This window comes from Abramis brama (assembly GCF_963993115.1).
Source record: "Abramis brama genome assembly, chromosome: 15".
Lineage (NCBI taxonomy): Eukaryota > Metazoa > Chordata > Actinopteri > Cypriniformes > Leuciscidae > Abramis > Abramis brama.
In genome coordinates, this window is record NC_139977.1 from 33,559,786 (window position 1) to 33,582,880 (window position 23,095).

The following is a 23,095-nucleotide window of genomic DNA, read 5'->3' on the forward strand; positions in this document are numbered from 1 at the left end:
GATCATAGTGGACTGTTTTACTGGACATTCTGGGTCACACAAATCACGTCTGACAGCCTGATGGTATACGGTCGGGGAGTTTTGAAATCCCTGGGCCAATCGGGTCCACTGATATTGTTCATGGTCAACTGTGAAAGCTAACCATGGCTGGCTGTCAGAGTGCAATGGTACAGAAAAGAATCCATTAGACATATCAATTACTGAAAAAATCTTACAATCTAATGGTAAGCCATTACAAATTGTAGATGGATCTGCCACTAGCGGGGTGATTTTATCAATGTTTTTATTGGCTACTCTGTAGTCTATGGTAAGCCTCCATGTCCCATTGGATTTCTTGATTGGCCATATGGGTGAGTTACAGGGACTGTTGGTTTTAACTAGCACTCCTTGCGTCAGCAGCTTTTCTACAATAGGTTTGATTCCCTGTATGGCTTCCTTACTGATCGGATACTGTTTGGTAACCGGGGGTGGAGTCCCTGTCAGTTTGACTGGTTCTACACCTGTCAATAAACCACAATCATCCTTGTCATTAGCCCAAATTGGATGATTCAGTAAGAAAGCATACTCTGGAGGGATTGCATTATTGGTAGAAACGTGTGCTGAGGAAATTTTAATGCTATCAGATTCTGAGGACATGTCTAAAGTTAGATGTACTTGTCTCAGGAGATCCATGCCTAAAATTGCACCTGTATTCAATGGAGCACATAGCAATTTTGTCGTCAGAGTTTTCGGGCCAAATTGTACCTCTATGGGCGGGGTTTCATACAAAACAGAATCTTCACCTATTACGCCAGTTAAAGAAAGTTTGGTTTTCTTGTACGGGATGTCTAAACCTTTAGCCAATTTTGTAGGAATTATTGTAATCTCTGCACCTGTATCAAGCAAAAAATCAATCTCTTTTTCTTTTATGCTACCTTTCACAAAAATTCTTTTGTCATTATGATGGATTACAGGGGAAAGGTAGCTACTCACAGCCCCAACAATTAGTTTTTTTCCTGTTCTTTTTGTGCTCTTAGAAGAGCCTGAGCGAGCTGCCCTAAAGTTTCAGTGGACATTGGCGGAACTACATCAGGGTTGTAGGCAGGCTGAGAAGGAGCAGAATTATGCATTCTATTTCTTTTATTATCTTGCAACTTCTTCCTACATTCTTTCTCCCAATGCCCTGATTTTCCACAGTAGTGGCATGTGCTTTCTTTTTTAGTCCATCTATTGTCTTGTTTTGTTGGGTTAAACGTAGCTGCTGCTATTCTCACTTGGGTTTTAACATCAGCATCCCTTTCCCATGTAGCTAACCTGTCTAGGTTACTTCTGAGAGTTCCGTTAGCCCACGTAACATGTAGGAATGGCAAGGCTGATCTGTATTCAGCTATAAGACCATCTGCCCAAATACGGATTAGAGCTCCTCTGTCATCTAGTACACTTTCAGAATCCTCCACTATTCCACTGTACGTGGCAGCTGCCTGAGAAAATCTTTCAGTGTATTCACTTATAGTCTCTCCTTTCTTTTGTGCACATCTAGTAACTTTCGACCAATCTATTTTTGGTCCTAAGAGATTCTTTAGGATTTTCAAAACACCTTCTCTCAAATCGCCTTTACTGGCATGTTGTAGTTCAGACGTAACAGCAGACTCAAAACTGTTGAATTCAGATTCAGTTAGAATTTGTGACATCAGCTGTGTAACTTCTGGCAACGACATGTCGTAAAGACGCATTTTACTGATCAATGCTCTTCTAAATTCAGAAAAATCTGTGCGTGCTGAGGGTAAACTCTGGGATAATCTCTCGATATCTTTAGGTCCTAGCGCTTTGGCAACAGCTTGTATTTGGACAACAGAAGAGTTGGCAGGAACATTTTCAGTTCCCTCAATTCCCTGAGATCTTCTCCTTGCCCCACAGACCTTCACTGAATCTACAGGCTTATCAATTACTGATGGGATGGCTACATCTGTTTCAAAGAAAGCTTTTAAGTCAGGATAAATGTTATCCGGCTGACTAAATTCTCCCTCATCAGTTTTTTCTGCGTCTTTGTTGCGGTGTAATTTCTTAGTCAAAGAAGATATTCTAGCACGGAGCTCATTGTTCTGTTTCTCTAGCTCTGAGTTGCGTTTAGACTGTTCTGTAGCTATTGCTAAAACGAATTCTCGGTGGCAACAAATAATGGCTTTAACCTTGTTCTTGCGAACACTTGCTCCTAGTACCTTTTTACAATCTTCCATTGACCATGCTTTGTCTGGATGAATCTCATATTTCTTTGTCAAATCCAATCTGACGGACTTCGTCACTATAGAGTCCATTTGCTCTCCCAACAATGTTTTAAATTCGCTTTCTGACCACAATGGAGCCGCACGGCCACCTTTTTCAGTAGTGGGGATCAGTCTGGCATTTTTCCTAAACATTTTTTTTTTTTTTTTTTTTGTGAGTTTTGTTTGTTACCACACAATCAAAAACACTAAAACTTCTCTCTAGTGTCTACACAGAGGGTACACTTGTTAACACATCAGCTATTGTTAACCTTCCTTGCCCAAAGCAAAGGATTTCACAAATTATCTTCCCTGCCTACACTAGCACTTTACGCTAAAAAAAAAAAAAACAGAGGATCAACAGAAAATAACTAGCACGTAAAGCTAATTCTTCTCTGCCTGAAGCAAAGGATAAACCAAAATATTAGCACATATGCTAACCGTCCCTGATAAAGCAGAGGATAAAATCTTCTCTAGCAATGCAGAGGATAATGCAATTTCATCTCTTAAAAAAAAACTTTTTTTTAGAGGATAAACCAAAATATTAGCACTAATGCTAAAATCTTCCCTTTAAAGCAGAGAATAAACCTTCACTAACTTTATAGAGGATAAACCTTCTCTAGCAATGTAGAGGATAATGCAATTTCCTCTCTAAAAAAAAAAAAAAAATTTTTAGAGGATAAACTTAGTTAACCAAACCCTGCAGCTGTCTGTTAACTACTTCTCTGAATGGCGCAGAGGGTATCAAACTTGTACTGGTCTTTAAAGGTTCTTTTGAATAGAGTAGCACTCACCAACCCTTGGTTGTAAAAGAAGATTCAGACTGGAAATCTTTGTTCAGCTGGAAGTTTCGCTCTGCATTCCAAAAGATGCAGTCTGGAAAGCAGATCTTTGTTTGAGCTTGAAGTTTTCAATCTGGAGGAAGCTGGAAAGATTCAGTCTGGCAGTCTTTGTTTAGCTAGAGGTTTCGCTCTGGATTCCAAAAGATGCAGTCTGGAAAGCAGATCTTTTGTTGAGCTTGCTGTTTCAATCTGGATTCAGGTGAAGAAGCTGGAACTCTATCCGGGTCACGGCACCATCTGCACATCATGGACACACTTAGACAAAACAAGAACTAGGGTTGAACACACTTATACACTCGCACCAATACGTGGACTCAAGACACGCACATACATTTAAACATCTGACCTCTCTTCCTTGGTATTGTATTTCTTAATATGCCAAATATGGTGGGGTTGATCTTTGAGTACTATGATTGGATGGAATGGACATCGTGGATGATTTTGCTTAATCTTGTGTATAAATATGAGCCTTTTTCCTTAATAAACTTGAGAATGTTATGGTACTACACAGTCTCTGTGTCTGCTTGATCATTCTCACATCACAAGGGTTGAGGCGTCTGTTTCCACCGGATCACTGATAGCTGAGGCTGCAGATAGTCTACCTGAAAATTAATCTAACAATCAATATTTTTCAATCAGGCCAGTGCTGTAGCAATGCATCACTTCTTTTCCATGATGTTTTCACTAGCCATTATTGGGCATGTGAGTGGTCAGCCCGCAGAAGATCGTTCTGAGCGGTCCGTCCACCGATATTACAGATCTGAGCTGACGGTGTCGAACGGAATGACGTGGGGATCATGGGGATATAAGAGCATGTGTCCAATTGGAAGGTACGCCGCAGGGTTTAGTCTGAAGGTAAGTTTGGCATTGACTCTATTTTGCTGATATGGGGGTGGATGAGTGAGAGCTTTGACAGCTTCCAAGGTTCAAAACTGTGGAGTTGCTGTTTGTCATTTAATTCCAGGTTTCTCCAGGGAACTGCACCTGTTAAGATTTTTAAAGTGTCTGTGTAATACTAAAGAGCATGAAGATAAATGTTACTATGGGTTGGGTTAGAGTTAACTCTTTCAAATGGAAGATTGTCTTGATGTTGTTGTTTTAAGGTGGAAAGACCAATTGGTGTTGGTGATGATACAGCGCTCAATGGGATTCGTCTTCACTGTGTCACTCGGTCCAAAGGATCATCTGGCTCACATGACTACACCACAATTGAGTCTGACGTAGGAAGGTAATGGATTCAAATTATTAAAAATTCTTGCATTAAGTGTTTAAGCTAGATAAGTAAATTGAGGATTTTCTTGAAAATAAAAATTGATTTGATCAGGCAGCCTCTGTGTGTGTTTTCTTCAGTTGGGGTGAGTGGACAGATATCAAATGGTGTCATTCTGGATACTTGACAGCTTTCCAGCTGAGAGTCGAATCTCGCCAAGGATCTGGAGATGATACGGCCGCAAACAATATCAAGTGAGTGTGTGGTGCTATAAGATATAACATCTCTTACTCATCCTGGTTTTATTTAGCTATTTAAGGACTCAGTTTTCCCCCATTAATAGTTTAGTTAATATCACACTTGCAGTCGTCCTGCTGTTCAAGATTGTGATTGCTGCAGGTGATCATGTGACTGACATTCAATCCGACAGCACAATAACATATTTTATCATAATATTGTCACATCTGAATTTTTTCTAGGTTTACCTGCACTGGAGGTTATTATCTGCAGGGTGACGGCACAAACTGGGGCAACTGGGGCCACTGGAGCCCAACCTGTATGGGAAAAGGAATCTGTGGCATCAAGACCCGGATAGAAGCGCCACAGGGAAGAGGAGACGACACCGCTCTCAATGACGTGCGCATGTTCTGCTGTGATTAAGGTGATGTGATCACAATCAAAAACTCAGATCTTACTAATAGTGACTGCAGATCTACTAAATCTGATTTTTCTTTCAGGTGTAGGAGGATGACAACAAGAACAGCAAGAAGATCAAATGTATTGTAATGATTGATCATCATACTATGATAAACTAACATAAACCATGTCATACGAAAGTTTTCTAATGTAAATCTGTAAAGTCAGCCGGTCATTATCACAAAATAAAGCCTAACTGGATGATCGGGAGATTTACATCCCACCTGTTATTGGAGTTGAAAGTATTTTATTCTTTCTTGTAGGTTATTGATTCTTCTGAAGACTCCTGAACTTCTGCTGTCAGTCAAATGGTTGTCAAATATCAGCATTAAAGACTTTCTAAAAATAACCTTGTAGTTTCACATTGTTTTGCACAACACTTTACATCAGATCGTTCATTACATTAGTGCATGTGGCAGATGTTTACATCTAAAGTGACTTATATTGCATTCAAAGTAATTGCCTAATTCGTTCATGCATTCCCTGAGAATGACCAACATACTACAGGAACACTACATTAAATTAAAGTGTAATATTGTCAATCTTGTTACCCTATTTTATTAGAATTTTCTAAACTCCTTAAATTATCTAAATCGACAACATGTATGTTAGACCCTATAACGACTAAGCTACTGAAAGAGATGCTTCCAGAGGTCACAGATACTCTTCTTAATATCATTAATTCATCTTTGTCATTAGAATACGTACCAAAAACGTTTAAGCTGGCTATGATAAAAACGCAACTTGATCCTACAGAATTAGTCAATTACAGTCTGATCTCAAATATACATTTTCTGTCAAAGATACTAGAAAAGGCAGTATCCTCACAACTATGTTCCTTTTTAGAAAGAAATGATATCTGCGAGGATTTTCAGTCAGGATTTAGACCGTACCATAGTACTGAGACAGCTCTCATTAGAGTTACAAATGATTTGCTCTTATCATCCGATCGTGGTTGTATCTCTCTATTAGTGTTACTTGATCTTAGTGCTGCATTTGACACTATTGACCACAACATTCTTTTAAATAGAATTGAAAATTATGTTGGCATTAGTGGAATTGCATTAGCATGGTTTAAATCATACTTATCTGACCGTTATCAGTTTGTAGCAGTAAATGATGAGATGTCTCATTGATCACAAGTTCAGTATGGTGTACCACAAGGCTCAGTACTAGGACCGCTGCTGTTCACTCTCTACATGCTACCCTTAGGAGATATCATTAGGAAGCATGGCATTAGTTTTCACTGTTATGCTGATGAGACTCAGCTCTATATTTCTTCACGCCCTGATGAAACTTACCAATTCACAAAATTAATGGAATGCATAGCAGATATAAAAAACTGGATGACTAGCAATTTCCTACTACTTAAAGGTACAATATGTACGAATTTTGTAATAAAATATCCAAAAATCACTTGCACAGTGTGATATATTTCCTACAGTTGTGTACTTACAATATCCCAAAAGTCTCCAAAGATTTTTTATTTCAGAGAAATTCCAATTTTAAATAATTGGCCGTCCCGGAAAAAAATGTCGCCTGTCAATGACGCAATATCCACACTATCCTTGGTTTCCGCTTCTACTGCCATAGCCATGGCATAACCATGGCAACAGATGTGGACAACTGCATAGTGCGTAACATTTAGCGGCACGCTGTTCTTGTTTCGTTCAAACATTATAGACCATGGCAAGCAGACTTTGGGACAAAAAAAGAGAACTAAAATGAGGATCAATATCGGCATGGTGTTTTCAAGATGCCAAGAGCTCTACGTCCGCGACTAACTTGGACTTGACAGAGCTTCACAAGTCACGACTTGACAGGGACGCAGATCTTGCATGTACTTTATTAGACAGGTGAGCAAATGTACATCAAACAAATCAATGTTATATAGCTCAACATGATGAAATGTTAGAATATGATCAGTATGTTATTCTAATGTTGATCTAGCTTACTGCTAGTTTCATATAGCAAACAAACTAACACATAGAATAACATTATAATTTTCAACACACTCAAATGCAGTTTAGTATGATAGTGTAACGTTAGACCAAGTGAAACAGCGCTGCGTTACCTCATTTTAATTCGTCAAATAAACTGACCTGTGTGAGCACTAATTCAGCATTTGTGTGTAGTTTGGTAGAATTAAATGTCCTTATTCCTTTATATCCGCGGGACTCGCATGTGGCGTGGATATCTGTGTCTCTTATTAGCAATTGCGACCTGCTTTATACCACAGTAATGTTAAAAACATGAATGTTTTTACTTATCCATAAACATTATTAGATCCATCAGCTTGACAGCAAGTCCCATCATTCAGCTTATCACTCGGACTCCATCATCAACCTACACCTTTGTTATTGTAAGAGGTTAGCGACCCCTAGCGGCGAAAAAAAACTACATATTGTAGCTTTAATTCTTTAAGGGCGCATGCTTGGCCATAATCAATGTAGCGTGTGCAAAACGCGCACTTTGATTCTCTCATCTACACAGAAGCAGCAGTTTTCATTTTTGCAAATCATACATTATTACGATAGATAGATCTCCTGGCGCGCGCCTGGCAAATCCGCCGTTATGATAGGAATCCGCTTTAGAACAAGCGCGCCTGCTCTTAAAGGGAATGTGAGATGACGCTCTGATTGGTTTATTTCACGTTACGCCCAAACCACACCTATGAATAATGAAGCTCTTCAGACCAACCCATTTTAGATTTGCGCCTGGCGCAAGAGTCATTTATCCCGCCGGGAAAATAGCAACAGCGCCAAGACCCGCCCACAAAGTTACTTGCGCTTTGCGCTTTGACACTTGCGTTTCAGATCGTTAAAATAGGGCCCATTATATTATATGCTTTTCCCCCCTTTCCTCTGATTTCCCAGGTCCTCCAGAGGATAAGAGAGGGTCATTGCACAGTTCTACTAGTTGCTGCCAGGAAGACCATGGTTCCCGGACCTAGTTCAGCTGATTCAGGGTCCTCCGTGGCAACTTCCATCACGGGTGGATCTCCTATCCCAAATAGACGGGCAGATTTGGCATCCAAACCCGATGGCACTGCGATTGTGGGTATGGCCTCTGCAGAGTCCGTCCCTCAACAGCTAGATGAAACGGTACGTGAGACACTGAATAACGCCAGAGCTCCATCTACTTGAATGTGTTTAGGCTTGAATGTTGATCCAATAACCTGCTCTGTGCCACTTGTCCTTAGATTCCTGCAGGCTCAACTGGATCAGGGCAAAGCAGCCAGTACAATCAGGGTTTATGCTTCATCTATTTCAGCATCTCATAGGGGAGTGGATGGCCAGCCATTAGGCCGACATCCCTTGGTAGGTCAGTTCCTGAAGGGAGCTCATCGCTTATGTCCAAATCGCACTTTGCGGGTACCCAATTGGGATTTGCCTTTTGTACTAGACTCTCTCACTAAGCCCCCGTACGAGCCTATGGCGGATGCAGTTTTAAAAGCTTTGTGTCTCAAGACAGATTTTCTCTTGGCGTTATGCTCTGCTAAAAGGGTAGGAGAATTGTGTGCGCTATCTATTAGTGAGGATTGTTTACATTGGAGGCCGGATGGCACAGGGGTGACACTCTGGCCCAACCCTGCCTTTTTACCAAAAATACTTAATCCTCAGTTCAGAAATCAAGTTCTGGAGGTAGTTCAATTTTAACCCCCTTCTTCACAGGCAGATCAGCAGAATTTGCTCACCCTTTGTCCAGTAAGGGCATTATTATGCACCTATGTAAACTTTACTCAGACCTTGAGGAAGTCTCATTCTCAGCTTTTTGTTTGCTATGGAAAGGCCAGACTAGGGTTGCCACTTTCTAAGCAATGTTTGTCACATTGGTTGTTTGAGGTTATTTCCCAGGCTTATACGGAAAGAGGGTTTCCAGTTCCTATGGGAATACGGGCCCACTCAACCAGAGGTGTAGCTACTTCATGGGCCGCACTAAAAGGAGTTCCGGTGGGGGAGATTTGTGCTGGCAGCATCATGGTCTACACCATGTACATTTGCTAATTTTTATAGAGTTGACGTAACTAGCACAATGCCTGTCAGCACGGCAGTCTTGATGTCTGTTGCTTAGCGAGGTTTGAATAGTTCGGAGTCTGTAGTTCCTCGCGACCCTGTTGACATGAGTCATCCTATTAGACCGTATTGACGGTCAGAGTGAGGTCAAAACAGATCGTAAGTTATGAATATAACTATGAATATAACTATGGATCTGTGAGACCGAAGGATGACCGTCACTATTCTTGTCGCTCGGAATACTAGGGTGTTCAAGGTATGAGAATGAGTCGGAAGTTTAACTCGCCTTTTATAGCGTGTGACGTTTCCGCTTCCGGGGTCATGGGCATGACTTTGTTTACATAAGGTCTCGAGAGAAGGCGGAACGAAGGTTATCATCCTATTAGACCGTAGTGACGGTCATCCTTCGGTCTCACAGATCCATAGTTATATTCATAACTTACGTTATTAGGGCCCAAGCACCGATGGTGTGAGGACCTATAGAAATTGCTCTGTTTATTAGTACTGTAACTGTTATTTAGTGTTAAATTATTGTAGTTGGTTTAGGTTAATTTATGTTGTGAATTTATGTAAATTTGTTGTGTTTTGTATTTAGGCTACTTATATTTATATAAGTATACTTTACAATTTTAATGTATTGTTCAATTTTAAGAATTTTTTAATTAATTTCTTTTGATAAAAAGCCGTTCTTTAAAGAAAAAAGGGCCTCAAAACGATGGTGAATTACATTAAAGTATCAGTTCAGGCACCAGGGTCATGGTTCAGGGTGCTTCATCTGCTTCCCTTGCTGCGTTCCAGTCCAAAATTGTCATGCCCTTCACTTGCTAACTTCCCTCCGTCTCGTTCACTCGGATGTACGTCATTGTGAGTGCCCACTACTGGCGGAAACTGCAATGGGCTGAACTGGAACGTCCTAAGCCCTTGATCACTTGGAATCAGCTATGTAGTTGATTTATTATTTACATTTGTTTTCCCTTTAAGAATTTGTTTAATGCAGCATCCAAATGTATATATGGTGTTTGGGTTGTTTTCAATTAAAAAAAAATTGAATTAATATATCATAGAGTTGTTTGTTGTGGTGGTGATTAGACGAGATATGTGGTGACGTCACAATCGTACTGCATTGTGGGACATATAGGTGCCTGAAGTGTACATATGAAGTAGACTCGCTCCCTTGGTCAAAATCAAGGGAACGAGGGTCTGTCCATCTAAACTTCCCTCGTCCTCTTCAGGAAGTGGAACACACTTCAAAATGGCGGCGGGGATTCCCCCGAGGGGAAGTGCTTAGGGAAGTTCGCAATGCGTGTCTAAAAGTGGACTGGAACGCAGCAAATTTACAAATTTGTTTGATGCAGTTCGGTATACGCAACAACTGAGGATATTAGAAGACATGTTTGTCGAAAGTTTTATTGTAAAAAATATAGGATATCAACATAATGATGTAGTTGTTTATATTTTTAGCTTCATTGCAAGTATAGAAATAAACAATGGTAATTAAGTGTTTTTCCTAAAAATGAGAAAGAAAATACAGGGTATTAAAACAGTATGAACTACAAATAAAGTCAGTATGTGAGGCTAAATAGATGTGTTTTAGTCTGAATTAGGTGTGTGCTTCCATTTCAGTTTCAGCAATCCCTTCACTCGATTATGTTCTCTTTTGTTCTGGGCGGCAAGTGCAGTAACTGTAACATCGGGCATATTTTGTAGTATTAAACACATATTTATACCGACTTCATCAGGCTCCGAAAATTCTTCACAAAGAACACAAAGAATGGCCTTCTCAGCTGCCATAGTTGCAACTCTTGCGTCATCAGAACAGTGTGTTCAACGCATCACCGTTTCTGTTTAAAAAACGTTGTGCAACGTTTTGTCGGGGCTGAACGCAGCCCTGGTGTGTGCAGATCACAAGCTGATTGCCCTCACCTGTCGCTTGTTCCCTTCCTCCCTTATGTTCTCTGCTGTGCTGTGCTGTCTGTGCTGTGTGTCTTTGTGTTTTACCTTCTTCCGCTGCTGTGCTTAGGACACCTAGACGAGGAGTCTTTCAGCTGGCCGTGTGCCCGCTATCCTCAGTCCCGTTTGGGCATTGCACCTGAGGTGGTCTCCATAGCCTGTGTCCGCAGGTGTCTGTATGGACGGCTCTGGAGTTGTTACACCAGCTTTCTGTTTGTGTGTGTGTCACTACACACGATGGATGTTTATTGGATTTTCTGTTGTGCCTAATAAACTGTTGCACGAATCCTCTGCCTTTGAGTTCTCACTTCACATTCCTGACAACCAGTAGGCTACTGTTTTAAAAGTATCGATTTGGCAACGGTATTAAAAAACAAAACAAAAAAACTATACCCAACCCTAATGTGGCGTCACTCAACAAAATGAGTGCTACTATTATACCACCATTTATATATAAAAATAAAATAAAAAAAAGCATCCCTGAATAATTGCTAGGAAACATGTTTTTGGAATCTTGTTTTTCAGGTCTTCTAAGTGCCCAAGATCCAGAAACACCTAATGATGATTATTTCTATTAATTATCTGAAAATAGTTGGTTTATTCTTTTTAATGATAATCACTCTGAACTATTAAAGGTTTCTGAAACCCCCTTTTTCTAAAATTATTAAATTAATTTTCAATAAAAGACACCGTTGAAATGTCAACAAACATTTATTATGTGAGAATTTTTAGCTTAATATCTCACAAGTTAGTAAAAATGCAATGGTGTGTTCATGTATATTTTTGATGTTGAGTACAAATGCAAACATATGACTTATTTGAGCATTAAAATAAACAGATTTTATCTGTGTGTACTGTGTGATGTATTATGATCTTGTAAGTGTATAATATATTGATTCAACTTGTATTTCTCATTTTCAGCTGATGTGGCTGTAGATGTTCCTGCATCAGCCGGGGAAACCAATTGTCATGAACTGCTCCGAGACTCGAAGGTGAGATCCAAATGCAGCTTTTATTATGGGCAATCCAAAGGCGTAATCCAAAGTACAGGCAATGGGTCAAAACACAGGTAGGCAGTCCAAACAAACAAACAAACAAACAAACAAACAAAACAAAACAAAACAAAACAGGCAGGGGTCAGAGGCAAGAGAGTAATCCACGGAACAGGCAAGAAATCCAGAAACCAGGAAAAATGCTCAGAGATGCAGTGTGACACAAACAAAACTTTGCAGAGAGAACATGGAATAAATAGGCTGTAACTAACAAGATAATGAGACACAGGTGAGTGTGATAATGAGTGCTGAGGAGTTCAGGCAGAGAATGATGGGAGATGTAGTTTGTGAGTGAAATATGATAGTCTGGTGTGGAGTGCCCTCTGGTGGCTCTCAAGGGCACTCCAGCTGGTGACCGTTACACCAATTTGTGTGAGTACAAGTTTTTTTTTTTTTCTTTCATTGAAAAGTTTGGTGCCAGTAAGATTGTTTTTGGAAGAAGTCTCTTCTGCTCACAAAGGTTGCATTTATTTGATAAAAAATACAGTGATATTGAGAAATAATCTTACAACTTAAAATGTAAAAACTTAAAAAGTCTTTTCAATTTTAATATTTCAAATTTAATTTATTCCTGTGATCAAAGCAGAATTTTCAGCATCATACTCCAGACTTCATCCTTTAGAAATCATTCTAATATTCTAATAATATAATAATGTACTGTTATATGTTATATATTAAGTCATATTAAATTGTACAATGTACAAAAGAACTGTCATACTGTACAGTTTTATTCAATGTATAACAAAGGTCCCACTGTTGTTTATCGCATTCTGTATCTGTGTGGTATATAAAAGGAACTCTATTTAAAGCTGCAGTCTGTAACTTTTTTGTGTTCAATATTTACAAAATTTATATAATGAGCGAGTACACCATGAATGCATTTTCCATCTGTGTTTTGGTCTTATCCTGAATAACTACACTTAATACTACCTGTAATAAGTGTTTATATGGGGACTACTTTAGACTGGTCGGGTCGCTCAGCTGTGGAGTAGCCCAATACCTGTGTGACTCGCCATAGACATAAACACAGACAAAGGAGCTCTGGCTATAATGTTCTTTTGCAAGACGCATTATTCATAATAAACACGTTTATTAACCACTAGAGTGCCAAAAATTATGGACTGCAGCTTTAAATATAGAAATTATTTTACATCAATTGAATGTAGATACAGTTATTTCACCTTGCTTTCTTTTTGCATGTTAACATGTGAACTGCACATTTCAGACAACACAGAGTTGAAGAAACTTGAACGAGCCATGTTTATTCGACTTGACAAAATTGACCAAAAGCTGTCAGCCACTGAAAGTCATTTAAGAAGTATTGGCCAGCCAACAATTGACATCTCTGAGTATCTGCTCAATCCTTGCCGTAGCACACAAGAACGACAGACAGTGAATACAGGAAAAAAAACTGTAAGTACATTTAACAGCAGATTATAATTGTGGGGTTTTTATCACCTGAAATGTGCTTTGACATATATAATGTAATTTACCTTGAAATCATGCAAAACTTTTGCAAAGTGCACATACATGTTGGGGCACGAGTTAATTTGAAGCCCCATTTACATAAATAATAGTTTAAAAACTAAATGTTGCAGCACAAAATTAATAGTTTAGAAACTAAAAGTTGCAGCACAAAGTTAAAAACAACTGGATTCATGCTGAAGGAGAGAGGTTTCCGGTTTCAGTTTTGCTTTAAATAAATATATTTACATTTGCCTTTTATAATAAATGTTGTTTGTAAAAGAATGCCACAGTTTGAATACCAATAGGAGGAATTAAAATACACATTTACAAACATTTATTTTTATGGTCTGGTATTTTGCATTATTTCTGACTATTATATATTTTAAATAATAAAAATACGATATAATTAAATTATACAATATTATATAATTTAATAATAAAATGCAACTTATACACCATGGTGACCTTCTGCAAAACCCCTGGAGACGCCATCCGGAGGCTATTAAGAGCAATTGGGCTCAACTGTGTTTGGCTTCAGTACAGTATGAAGGGACGGCAGGGGAAATTAAGTTTCCAGGACCTTAATATTTGCAGTGTGATCATTCGTAAGTATTACATTTTGCACTGACCAATGTTTACCTGCTCTACATTCTTCAGAGTTGAAACAAACTGTCTATAAGAAATAAAGGTAGTCATTTTCAACGATTTCTGAAGAATGTTCCAGGCAGAAGGTGCTGCAAACATAAAGGCTTTTTTGCCTAATTCTGTTTTGACACGGGGGACCAACAAGTGTAGTACATCATTTGAACGTAATCCATAATGGCCGTGATTTCTTGTTAAAAGGACACTCAAATAGGTAGGAGCTAGTCCACGAAGTGCCTTGTAAATGAAACATAGCCAGTGAGTGTACCTTCTTCCATAAAGAGAGGGCCATTTAGCTGTATAATAAAGGATACAATGATGTGTCCTATAACCACAACCAGTGAAAAAACGTAATGCACAATGATACACAACATCCAGTTTCTTCAAACATTGGGCAGAAGCATTCATATATATCAGATCACCATAATCTAATATGGGAAGAAAAGTGGCCATCACCAGGTATTTTCTAGCGCGAATGGAGAAGCATGATTTTGATCTGTAAAGATAGCCAAGCTTTATCTTAAAGCTATAGTAGGTAATGTTGGGAGAGCTAGCAAGATTTGAAAGCGGCACCTCTTCTAAGCTCCACCCCCTCCCGTCAGTACTCGGTCCAAAGCTACGCCCCCACAAACATGAACGCGCATCCACAGTCGGAGTCAGCTGCAGGTCACAGGAAAGCCGAGTATTTTTGTCATGTTGGAATAAATATTTTGAAATGATAAATGCCTTTCCTTTACCATTTCAGCATAAACAAGCTATTACTTTTCTTACCTCCTTACATGCTAAATGAATAATGACAATGAATGTGCTATAACACTTTTTGTTTTATTTAAAAAAAAAAAAACGAACAAGAGAGACCTAAGAGAAATACTTTTTCTATCTGTAAGTAGTCTGTAAGTATATTCTATAAGTATCTGTACTTTCGCTGCTTTTGATTGTCATAAACAACCTGTATTTACATATAATAAATAATATATATATATATATATATATATTTATATAAGAAAAGGAGTGTCCAGGGATGGCTGACAGGTCAGGCTTTGCATGAGGTGTCGTCTGCTGTGGTGATCTACTCCTTTGGCAGTGATTTACCTTTAGGAAGAATATCACAATTACACATCTGACAATAATTACTGCATCTCAAAGACACACAATGAATGACAACACAACTTTGTTTCCATTTCACACAGTAACAAACATTTCTTCTCGTAGCTAACAAAACACATATGCCACATCACCACAGTTGTCCCGTTTATAAGCAATATATTAACGTCATTTTATCACAATTATAATGCAGACACTTGCGACTATGGCTGTGCAATATGTTCAAAATGTCATGTCCTAAATGTCAGATAAGCAGACCTGTAACGCAACTGGCTTACACCGACAGAGAAGCTAATGTTAGCATTGGGCTAATACTAGCTACAAAAGTAGCTACGTTGCCTAACGTAACATATATCATGGAAATAACAAATCCCCCCGAAGCAAAACAAATAATTACCTGTTCAGCAGAAAGAACGCAACCTCGGCATCGCTCTTGAGCCTCCCTCAGTTGTCTCCACCGTTCAAATGCTGCAATGTTGATGCGAGTTTGTGCTCTGGCTTTATCCAGTGCCTGTTTCGTTGCAGCCTTTTCTGCCTCCGATTTTCTTTTTTTAGGCTTTTTATCAGGGCGAGCAGTTACCAGCAAAGCTGGCATTGGTAGTTTTTGCTGCATTTTCTCTTCCATTGTGCCGCAAACCGTACTCGGTTACTAACGTAACCTCGGTTCTCTCTAGAAGAGGGAACGAGTACTGCGTTTTTACTAAAACGCTACGGGAAAAGTCTCTTTTCACGAAACACTGAAGCAAAAAATTATCCTTTAATTTTCATATATGTAAAACGCGTTGCAGCAGCAGTCAGCTATGGCGAGACGGCTTGCTCGCTCATTGGCTGCTCTGCGGCAACTGCATAAGCCTATCGAGCGAGGCCTGGGGTGACGTCAGGCCAATGAGGGCGCTTCGCGTACCATACGCACGGCAGAGAACGCAGTACTCGTTCCCTCTTCTAGAGAGAACCGAGGTTACGTTAGTAACCGAGTACGTTCTCTTACGAGAGTTCTCTCGTACTGCGTTTTTACTAAAACGCTACGGGAACCCCTTGTAAAACGCTGTGCGTGCTGGGATAAAAACACCGATCACCGGAAGCTATTTCAGGCATACAGTGCATAATCACCAGATAGACTCACACAGAGTCAGGGAATAAGGGAGGGGAGCCTTAATTCCCTATACTGTAGCGTCCGCAGGCTTAACGCGACCTCACAGGGAGTGTCTAAAGACAAGAGGGGATTCCCTCCGTCCTTATATAGACATGTCCACAGACGCGAATATGACATCACATAGACAGGGTAGGGAGCCTGAACTAATGTGGGAAATGTGGGTCTTACACAGTTCTGCCCAAGATAGTCGGTAGCGCATTGCGCCTGCGATTTCAGAGGTCTAGCTAGACAGCTGAATCGACTACACCGACAAAAGCTTAGCCTGTAAGGCGGGAACCTCTAGGTTATAAAACCTGATAAATGTAGACGGAGTGGCCCAGCCTGCCGCCGTACATATATCCTGTAGGGAAATCCCGCTAGACCAAGCCCACGAGGAGGCAACGCCTCTCATAGAGTGCGCTCTAACTCCCAACGGGCATTGAATGCCCTTGACAGTATAAGCCAGCGCTATGGCGTCAACTATCCATCTGGATAGACTTTGTTTCGAAACAGCCATTCCTTTGGAACGTCCGCTGAACGAGACAAAGAGCTGCTCTGTCTGTCTGAAGACAGCAGAGCGGGACATATAAGCTCTTAAAGCCCTAACAGGGCAAAGAAAACTCGAGTCCCCCTCCTCACTCGATGCCGGCAGGGCAGACAGGGAAATAACCTGAGCCCGAAAAGGCGTGTTGAGGGATTTCGGCACATAGCCGTGCTTAGGTTTGAGTATGACTTTAGAGTCATTAGGACCAAACTCCAAGCATGCCGGGCTCACGGAGAGCGCGTGCAGATCGCCTATGCGCTTCACTGAAGCGAGAGCCATCAAAAACACTGTTTTGAAAGACAAATGTTTGAGGCTAATAGACTGGATAGGCTCGAAAGGGGCACCTTTCATGGCCGCCAAGACCGTAGAAAGGTCCCACATAGGGACTGAAGGAGGTCTGGGTGGATTCAGTCTCCTAGCTCCCCTGAGGAAGCGGATGACTAAATCGTTCCTTCCCAGTGACTGACCCAGCGTTGAACCGGAGAACGCTGAAATAGCCGCCACATATACTTTGAGCGTGGAAGGGGATCTGCCCTTATCCAACAGCTCTTGTAGGAAGGAGAGAACCTCCGTTACCTCACATTCGAGGGGTGATAGGCTCCGAGCTGTACACCAGCCGGAGAAAACCGACCACTTCGAAGCATAAAGCCGCCGAGTCGACGGTGCTCTAGCCTGAGTGATGGTATTCATGACTCCCTCTGCGAGACCAACGGATATCCGTTGAGCGCCCACACATGAAGGGACCACAGCTCCGGGTGTGGGTGCCAAATCGAGCCCCCGGCCTGCGAGAGGAGATCTCTCCTCAACGGCACTGGCCATGGAGCGATGTCTGCTAACTGCATCAGGACTGGGAACCATGCTTGGTTCTTCCAGAACGGTGCTACAAGCAGCACTGGGCATTTTGTTTCCCTGACCCGTTCCAACACCTGTGGCAGGAGGGAGACGGGGGGAAAAACGTATAGCGGGCAGCGCGGCCACCTTCGGGACAGCGCGCTGTCGCTCTTTGAAAAGAACGCAGGGCAGTAGGCGTTTTCGTGGGACGCGAATAGGTCCACCTCCGCTCTGCCGAATCTCTCCCACAACAGCCGGACTGTTTGTGGGTGTAGAGACCACTCGCTCGGGGGAACGTTGTTCCTGGACAGTCTGTCTGGGCCCACATTCTGAAGCCCAGGTACGTGCACTGCTCTCAGCGAGCGTAAGTTGTGCTGAGCCCATATTAGGAGGCGTTTCGCCAACCTGTACAGGGATGTGGATTTCAGACCGCCCTGGCGATTTATGTAGGACACCACAGCCATGATGTCCGAACGGACTATGACGTGTTGGTCCTTGATGTGGGGACAAAAACGCGTCAGCGCGTTGTGCACTGTCAGCATTTCTAAGTTTTTGTGTTGGAGCTTTTCTCGTTCCGACCACAGGCCGAAGAACGGTCTGCCCTCGAGCAGCGCTCCCCATCCCGAGGTGGATGCGTCCGTCGACACCATCCTCACTCCCGAGGAAGTCCCCAGGCTTACACCTGATCGGTACCAGTCGTCCGCCATCCAAGGCACCAGGGCTGTAACACAGTTCTGATCGACCTTGAGGCGTAATCGACCGGACACCCGCGCTTTCAACCAGAACTGCAGCGGGCGCATGCGGAGCAAGCCCAGCCGGAGAACTGACGATGCTGAGGCCATAAGACCCAGCATCCTTTGAAACTTCCTGAGCGGGGTGAAAGCGCCGCGGCGGAAAGACTTCGCCGCGCGCTGAATGTGCAGCACGCGCTGTGGCAACAGCCGCGCTGTCATAGACTGCGAGTCCAGAACGATACCCAGAAACGAAATCGTTTGACTGGGGTTCAGTGAACTCTTCGCCCAATTGACCGTGATACCAAGATTCTCGAGGTGATCGAGTAAAATGGTTCTGTGCTCCACGAGCTGAGATCGTGATTGGGCTAGGATCAACCAGTCGTCCAAATAGTTCAGCACTCGCATGCCTCTGAGTCTGAGAGGAGCGAGCGCTGCGTCCATGCATTTCGTAAATGTACGAGGTGCCAGGGACAAACCGAACGGCAGGACTGTATACTGGTATGTCTGACCCTCGAAGGCGAATCTCAAGTATCGCCTGTGATGTGACGCTATCTGTATTTGAAAATACGCGTCCTTCAGATCTATTGACATAAACCAGTCTCCTCGGCGAACATGCGCGAGGATTTTCCTGGTCGTGAGCATTTTGAAACTGCCTTTCACTAATGCTTTGTTCAGCCGTCTTAGATCCAGTATGGGTCTGATACCATCGTCCTTTTTGGGGACTAGAAAGTATCTGCTGTATAGCCCCCCTTCGCTTTGAGCTTGGGGCACACGCTCTATCGCCCCTTTGCTTATCAGTTTTGATATTTCGGCGCGAAGTAGGTGTGCTACTTCTGAAACCACCGTAGTTGGACGCGCGCTGTGAAGCGGGGAGGGCGTCGACAAAACTGTAGCGAGAAGCCTCTCTTTATAATGCCTAGCACCCAGTCCGAAACCCCTGGAAGCGCTGCCCATGCTTCTGCATGGTTGGCTAAGGGCTGGATGCGAAGCGCGCTCTGTTCGCCGTGCGACAGAGGCGCTTCGGGGCGCAATAACGTAGGCGTTATGCCTGTGGCATTCGAGGCGGGGGGCGCGCTTATTACAGCGGGCAGAGCGCTCGTCCTCGACCTTACTACAGCGCTTGACTGAGTGAGGGAGGGCTGAGCGGGTCCCGCGGGACTCATGTCTGCGAGTAAATGTGGGCGGGAAGCGGGCACATTCACTGCTTTGGGCGCGCTGTCTGACTGAGCAGAGCGAGCGCGCACAGGTCTCGTTTTTACAGAGAGCCTGTGGTCTGTGAGACATAGTGTTTGTGCGGGCACTTTCACTATGTTGGAAGCGCAATCGACTATAATATTTCCAGTCGCCGAACAGGGAACTGAGAAATGTGAGAGAAAAGAGGTCAGACCGACCAACGGTGGGACTAAGAACACTCTTTTCTCCTTCGCCGGTGAATGACGCGTGCAGAGGAAGGGTAGCTTTTCTTGTAACGTAAAGAAAAACTAATCCCGCCATCCGCTTCCAGGAAGGGCAGCCTCGGAAAGGATGCCCGGCGAGTCCTCAGAGTCACCGTAGGCAATTGGCTCGGAGTGAAGGCGTTTCGCCGTCAGCGAGCGCGAGCGCTGCATGAGAAGGCATCTTGAAAAAGACGCAGCTCTTTTAGGGGTGCGTGTTGCAAAGCGAACACACACACACACACATACACAAGAACAAAGAATGTAAAGGATATGGCGTCGGAAAGCGCAGCAGGTACGGCAGTAGAAGGCGGCGTTGGCCAGCGGCTTCAAGGGCTCGTCCCGCTGAAGTGCTTGCATCAGACGACGCGTGCTTCCTCGTGATCCAGCGATGCGTGCGCTTCGCTGAAGAGATTAAAATCAAGTGAATCAGCCTTCTCGAGCTCCTTTTATAGAGGTAAGCCACGCCCGTCTCGGCGGGAAGTGGCGAGGAGGGCGCGAAGCGCCCTCATTGGCCTGACGTCACCCCAGGCCTCGCTCGATAGGCTTATGCAGTTGCCGCAGAGCAGCCAATGAGCGAGCAAGCCGTCTCGCCATAGCTGACTGCTGCTGCAACGCGTTTTACATATATGAAAATTAAAGGATAATTTTTTGCTTCAGTGTTTCGTGAAAAGAGACTTTTCCCGTAGCGTTTTAGTAAAAACGCAGTACGAGAGAACTCTCGTAAGAGAATCCTGCTTACTCGGTGTAGTGAGCCATATAAAATATAAATTGTCTCTGAGTGAGCTGAATGTTTCCGGGAACGGTGACATGTGATGAATGCACGCAGGGCAGCGCGCGCAGTGGGGCTCGGGCACGAGACATGAAGGCATCTGATTGGTTCTTTACATTCGCACCGAGTGGCAGTGATTGGTCAGAGTTTTTACTGTCCTGCAGCTGCTACAGAGGTCTGATTGTTTTCATTCCTTTTTCTGAACACATAATGTATTGACTACTCTCAGGATGGAAGGACCATTTCACCCAGTATAAAAAAAGTGTTTCTGAACAGGATTACCTACCCTAGCTTTAAGGAAAGTAAATAGAGTCCGTTTTGATTTCTTGTGGAGTTACCAGCACAAAGTTAATTTAACCACTAAACCTCAGATAGTGGTGATTACTGAGTTACTGACCTTAAGACTAAACCCTGCGACATACATTCCAGTCGGACATATTTCCTTCTGCCCCCATGAGCCCCATCTCATCCCGTTATGGACCCTCAGCACTGATCCGACGGGTCTGCTAACGGAGCGCTCGAAGCGCCTCTCTGTGCTCACGTACGGCCCGAAAACAGCCAGCAGAGAAATCAACGTCAGAGGAAGAATTCTGGACATGTTTGAGGGCCGTCCTGATGTCTTCTGCTGGAGCCCAGAGCAGATGTGTGTGTGTGTGTGTGTGTGTGTGTGTGTGTTGGTTCCTCTGTGAAGCTCATTGGTGGACGTTGACCCTCCACTAACAGCGTGATCCAAGTCCAACCTGCACAACAAATAGACCATCTAAACATTATCAGTGTAAATAGAGTCAGAACACACTGCAAAAAAAGGATATTCTCACTCAGTATTTATGTCTTGTTTTCCGGTACAAATATCTAAACATTCTTTAATCAAGATATACATTTACTGGAGAAGAAAAATGACTGAAGATACTAACTCTTTTTTTCTGAAAAATGCATCTGACAGTGGGGTCAGAGAAATAAACTTAATTCAAAGGGCAAACAAGATTATATTTCTGACTCCACTGGCAGATATACAGTATGTTGCTGTTTTAACCATATACTCATTTATTTTGATACTTTCCTCATTTTGCTTCTTCTCCTGTATATGTATCTTGATTTAAGAATGTTTAAATATTTGTACTGGAAAACAAGACAAAATATGCTACTGTAAGTGTTTTGCAGTGTATAAAATGATCAAGACATCAGATTTGATCAATATTATGATACTGGTTACAGACTGTGCCTGTGCAAAACTAAAACAACTCAAATATTACAGTCAATAACCTGCGTGTAAACACACAATAAGACAAACACCAAGCAGGTCAAATACACACACACACGCACGCACGCGCGCGCACACACACACACACACACACACAAATAGCATTGCTTGACCCTTATTTTATTTAATGAGTTCACAGAATTCATTTAAATATAAATTATAAAGACTATTCTTATGTTTTAATGCCTGACTTGTTCTGGAGAAGTTAAAGCTATTGAAAACGAACATATTTTTCACAAAGCATTTATTCAGTCTTTGATTAATCAGTCATGACCAGATATACATGGAGAAATGACATGAAGAATAAATGAATGAGAAGTAAAGAAATATTCTAATGTTAATGATTTTAGTCAGTATTGAGAGCAGGCACGCTCAACTCCCAAATCGTTTATGGGTGCGAGTAATAAAGACGTTTATCAAAAATAAAGATGAAAAACCGCACTCTCAAAGTATACTTTCATAGATTTATTGTTACCATGTCCACACAGATGCGTTTCAGCCTAAGCCATCATCAGTGTGTACGCGTAATCTATGAAAGTATACTTTGAGAGTGCGGTTTTTCATCTTTATTAATGATTTTAGTCAGGCATTATTTTTAGATTAAAATCCTTTAAAAAAAAAAAGAACTTGGGTTGCAGGGTTGACAATATTACACTTTAATTTAATATAGTGTTCCTGTAGAGCAGTGGTCACCAATCTTTTCAAGCCCAAGATCCCTGACCTCTGCCTTTATGAAAGGCAATATCTACCTATAGATTTTTCATGGCCTATTACGATTTTTTTTACAAGCAAATTGGCCAATTCTGATACCAGCTGCCGGTTTCTTCCTCTTCTTCTTCACCACAATTATTTGTAGGCCTACTCTCACAAATTATTCCAAATAAATTTTGAGTCGCAAAATGGTTGCAATTTCGAGCCTTGATAATGTGTTTTTTGCATATTTTTCTGTTATTTTCAGGAGCTACCGGGACAGTGATAAAGACAGTGATCGACGGGTTGGTGACCACTGCTGTAGAGTTTGTTGGTCATTCCCAGGGATTGCATGAATGGATAAGACAATTACTTTGAATGCAATATAAGTCACTTTAGATGTAAACATCTGCCACATGCACTAATGTAGTGAACGATCTGATGTAAAGTGTTGTGCAAAACAATGTGAAACTACAAGG

The 23,095-nt window shown here is 42.1% G+C and overlaps 2 protein-coding genes across 8 annotated transcripts in view; one reads left to right on the top strand and one right to left on the bottom strand.

The window, feature by feature from the left end:
* The window catches only part of LOC311097563 (vitelline membrane outer layer protein 1 homolog), a 55,354-nt gene extending 50,017 nt beyond the window's left edge, over positions 1-5,337 (top strand). For 2 of the 5 annotated variants that reach the window (XM_084137360.1, XM_084137362.1), the window contains 2 exons: positions 4,772-4,953; positions 5,030-5,337. In XM_084137360.1, coding sequence (XP_083993486.1) covers positions 4,772-4,952 — 181 coding nt within the window. In that variant the 3' untranslated portion in view covers position 4,953; positions 5,030-5,337. Of the gene's footprint in view, positions 1-3,561; positions 3,938-4,185; positions 4,311-4,432; positions 4,547-4,771; positions 4,954-5,029 lie in introns of those variants that run through there. The other 3 variants (XM_084137359.1, XM_084137358.1, XM_084137361.1) reach the window with 3 other exon arrangements.
* LOC311097548 (vitelline membrane outer layer protein 1-like) overlaps positions 1-21,465 on the bottom strand; it is a 77,192-nt gene extending 55,727 nt beyond the window's left edge. For 2 of the 3 annotated variants that reach the window (XM_084137323.1, XM_084137322.1), the window contains exon 1: positions 21,063-21,451. In XM_084137323.1, coding sequence (XP_083993449.1) covers positions 21,063-21,425 — 363 coding nt within the window. In that variant the 5' untranslated portion in view covers positions 21,426-21,451. Of the gene's footprint in view, positions 1-17,444; positions 20,299-21,062 lie in introns of those variants that run through there. The other variant, XM_084137321.1, reaches the window with a different exon arrangement.
* Positions 21,466-23,095: the final 1,630 nt, after the last annotated feature.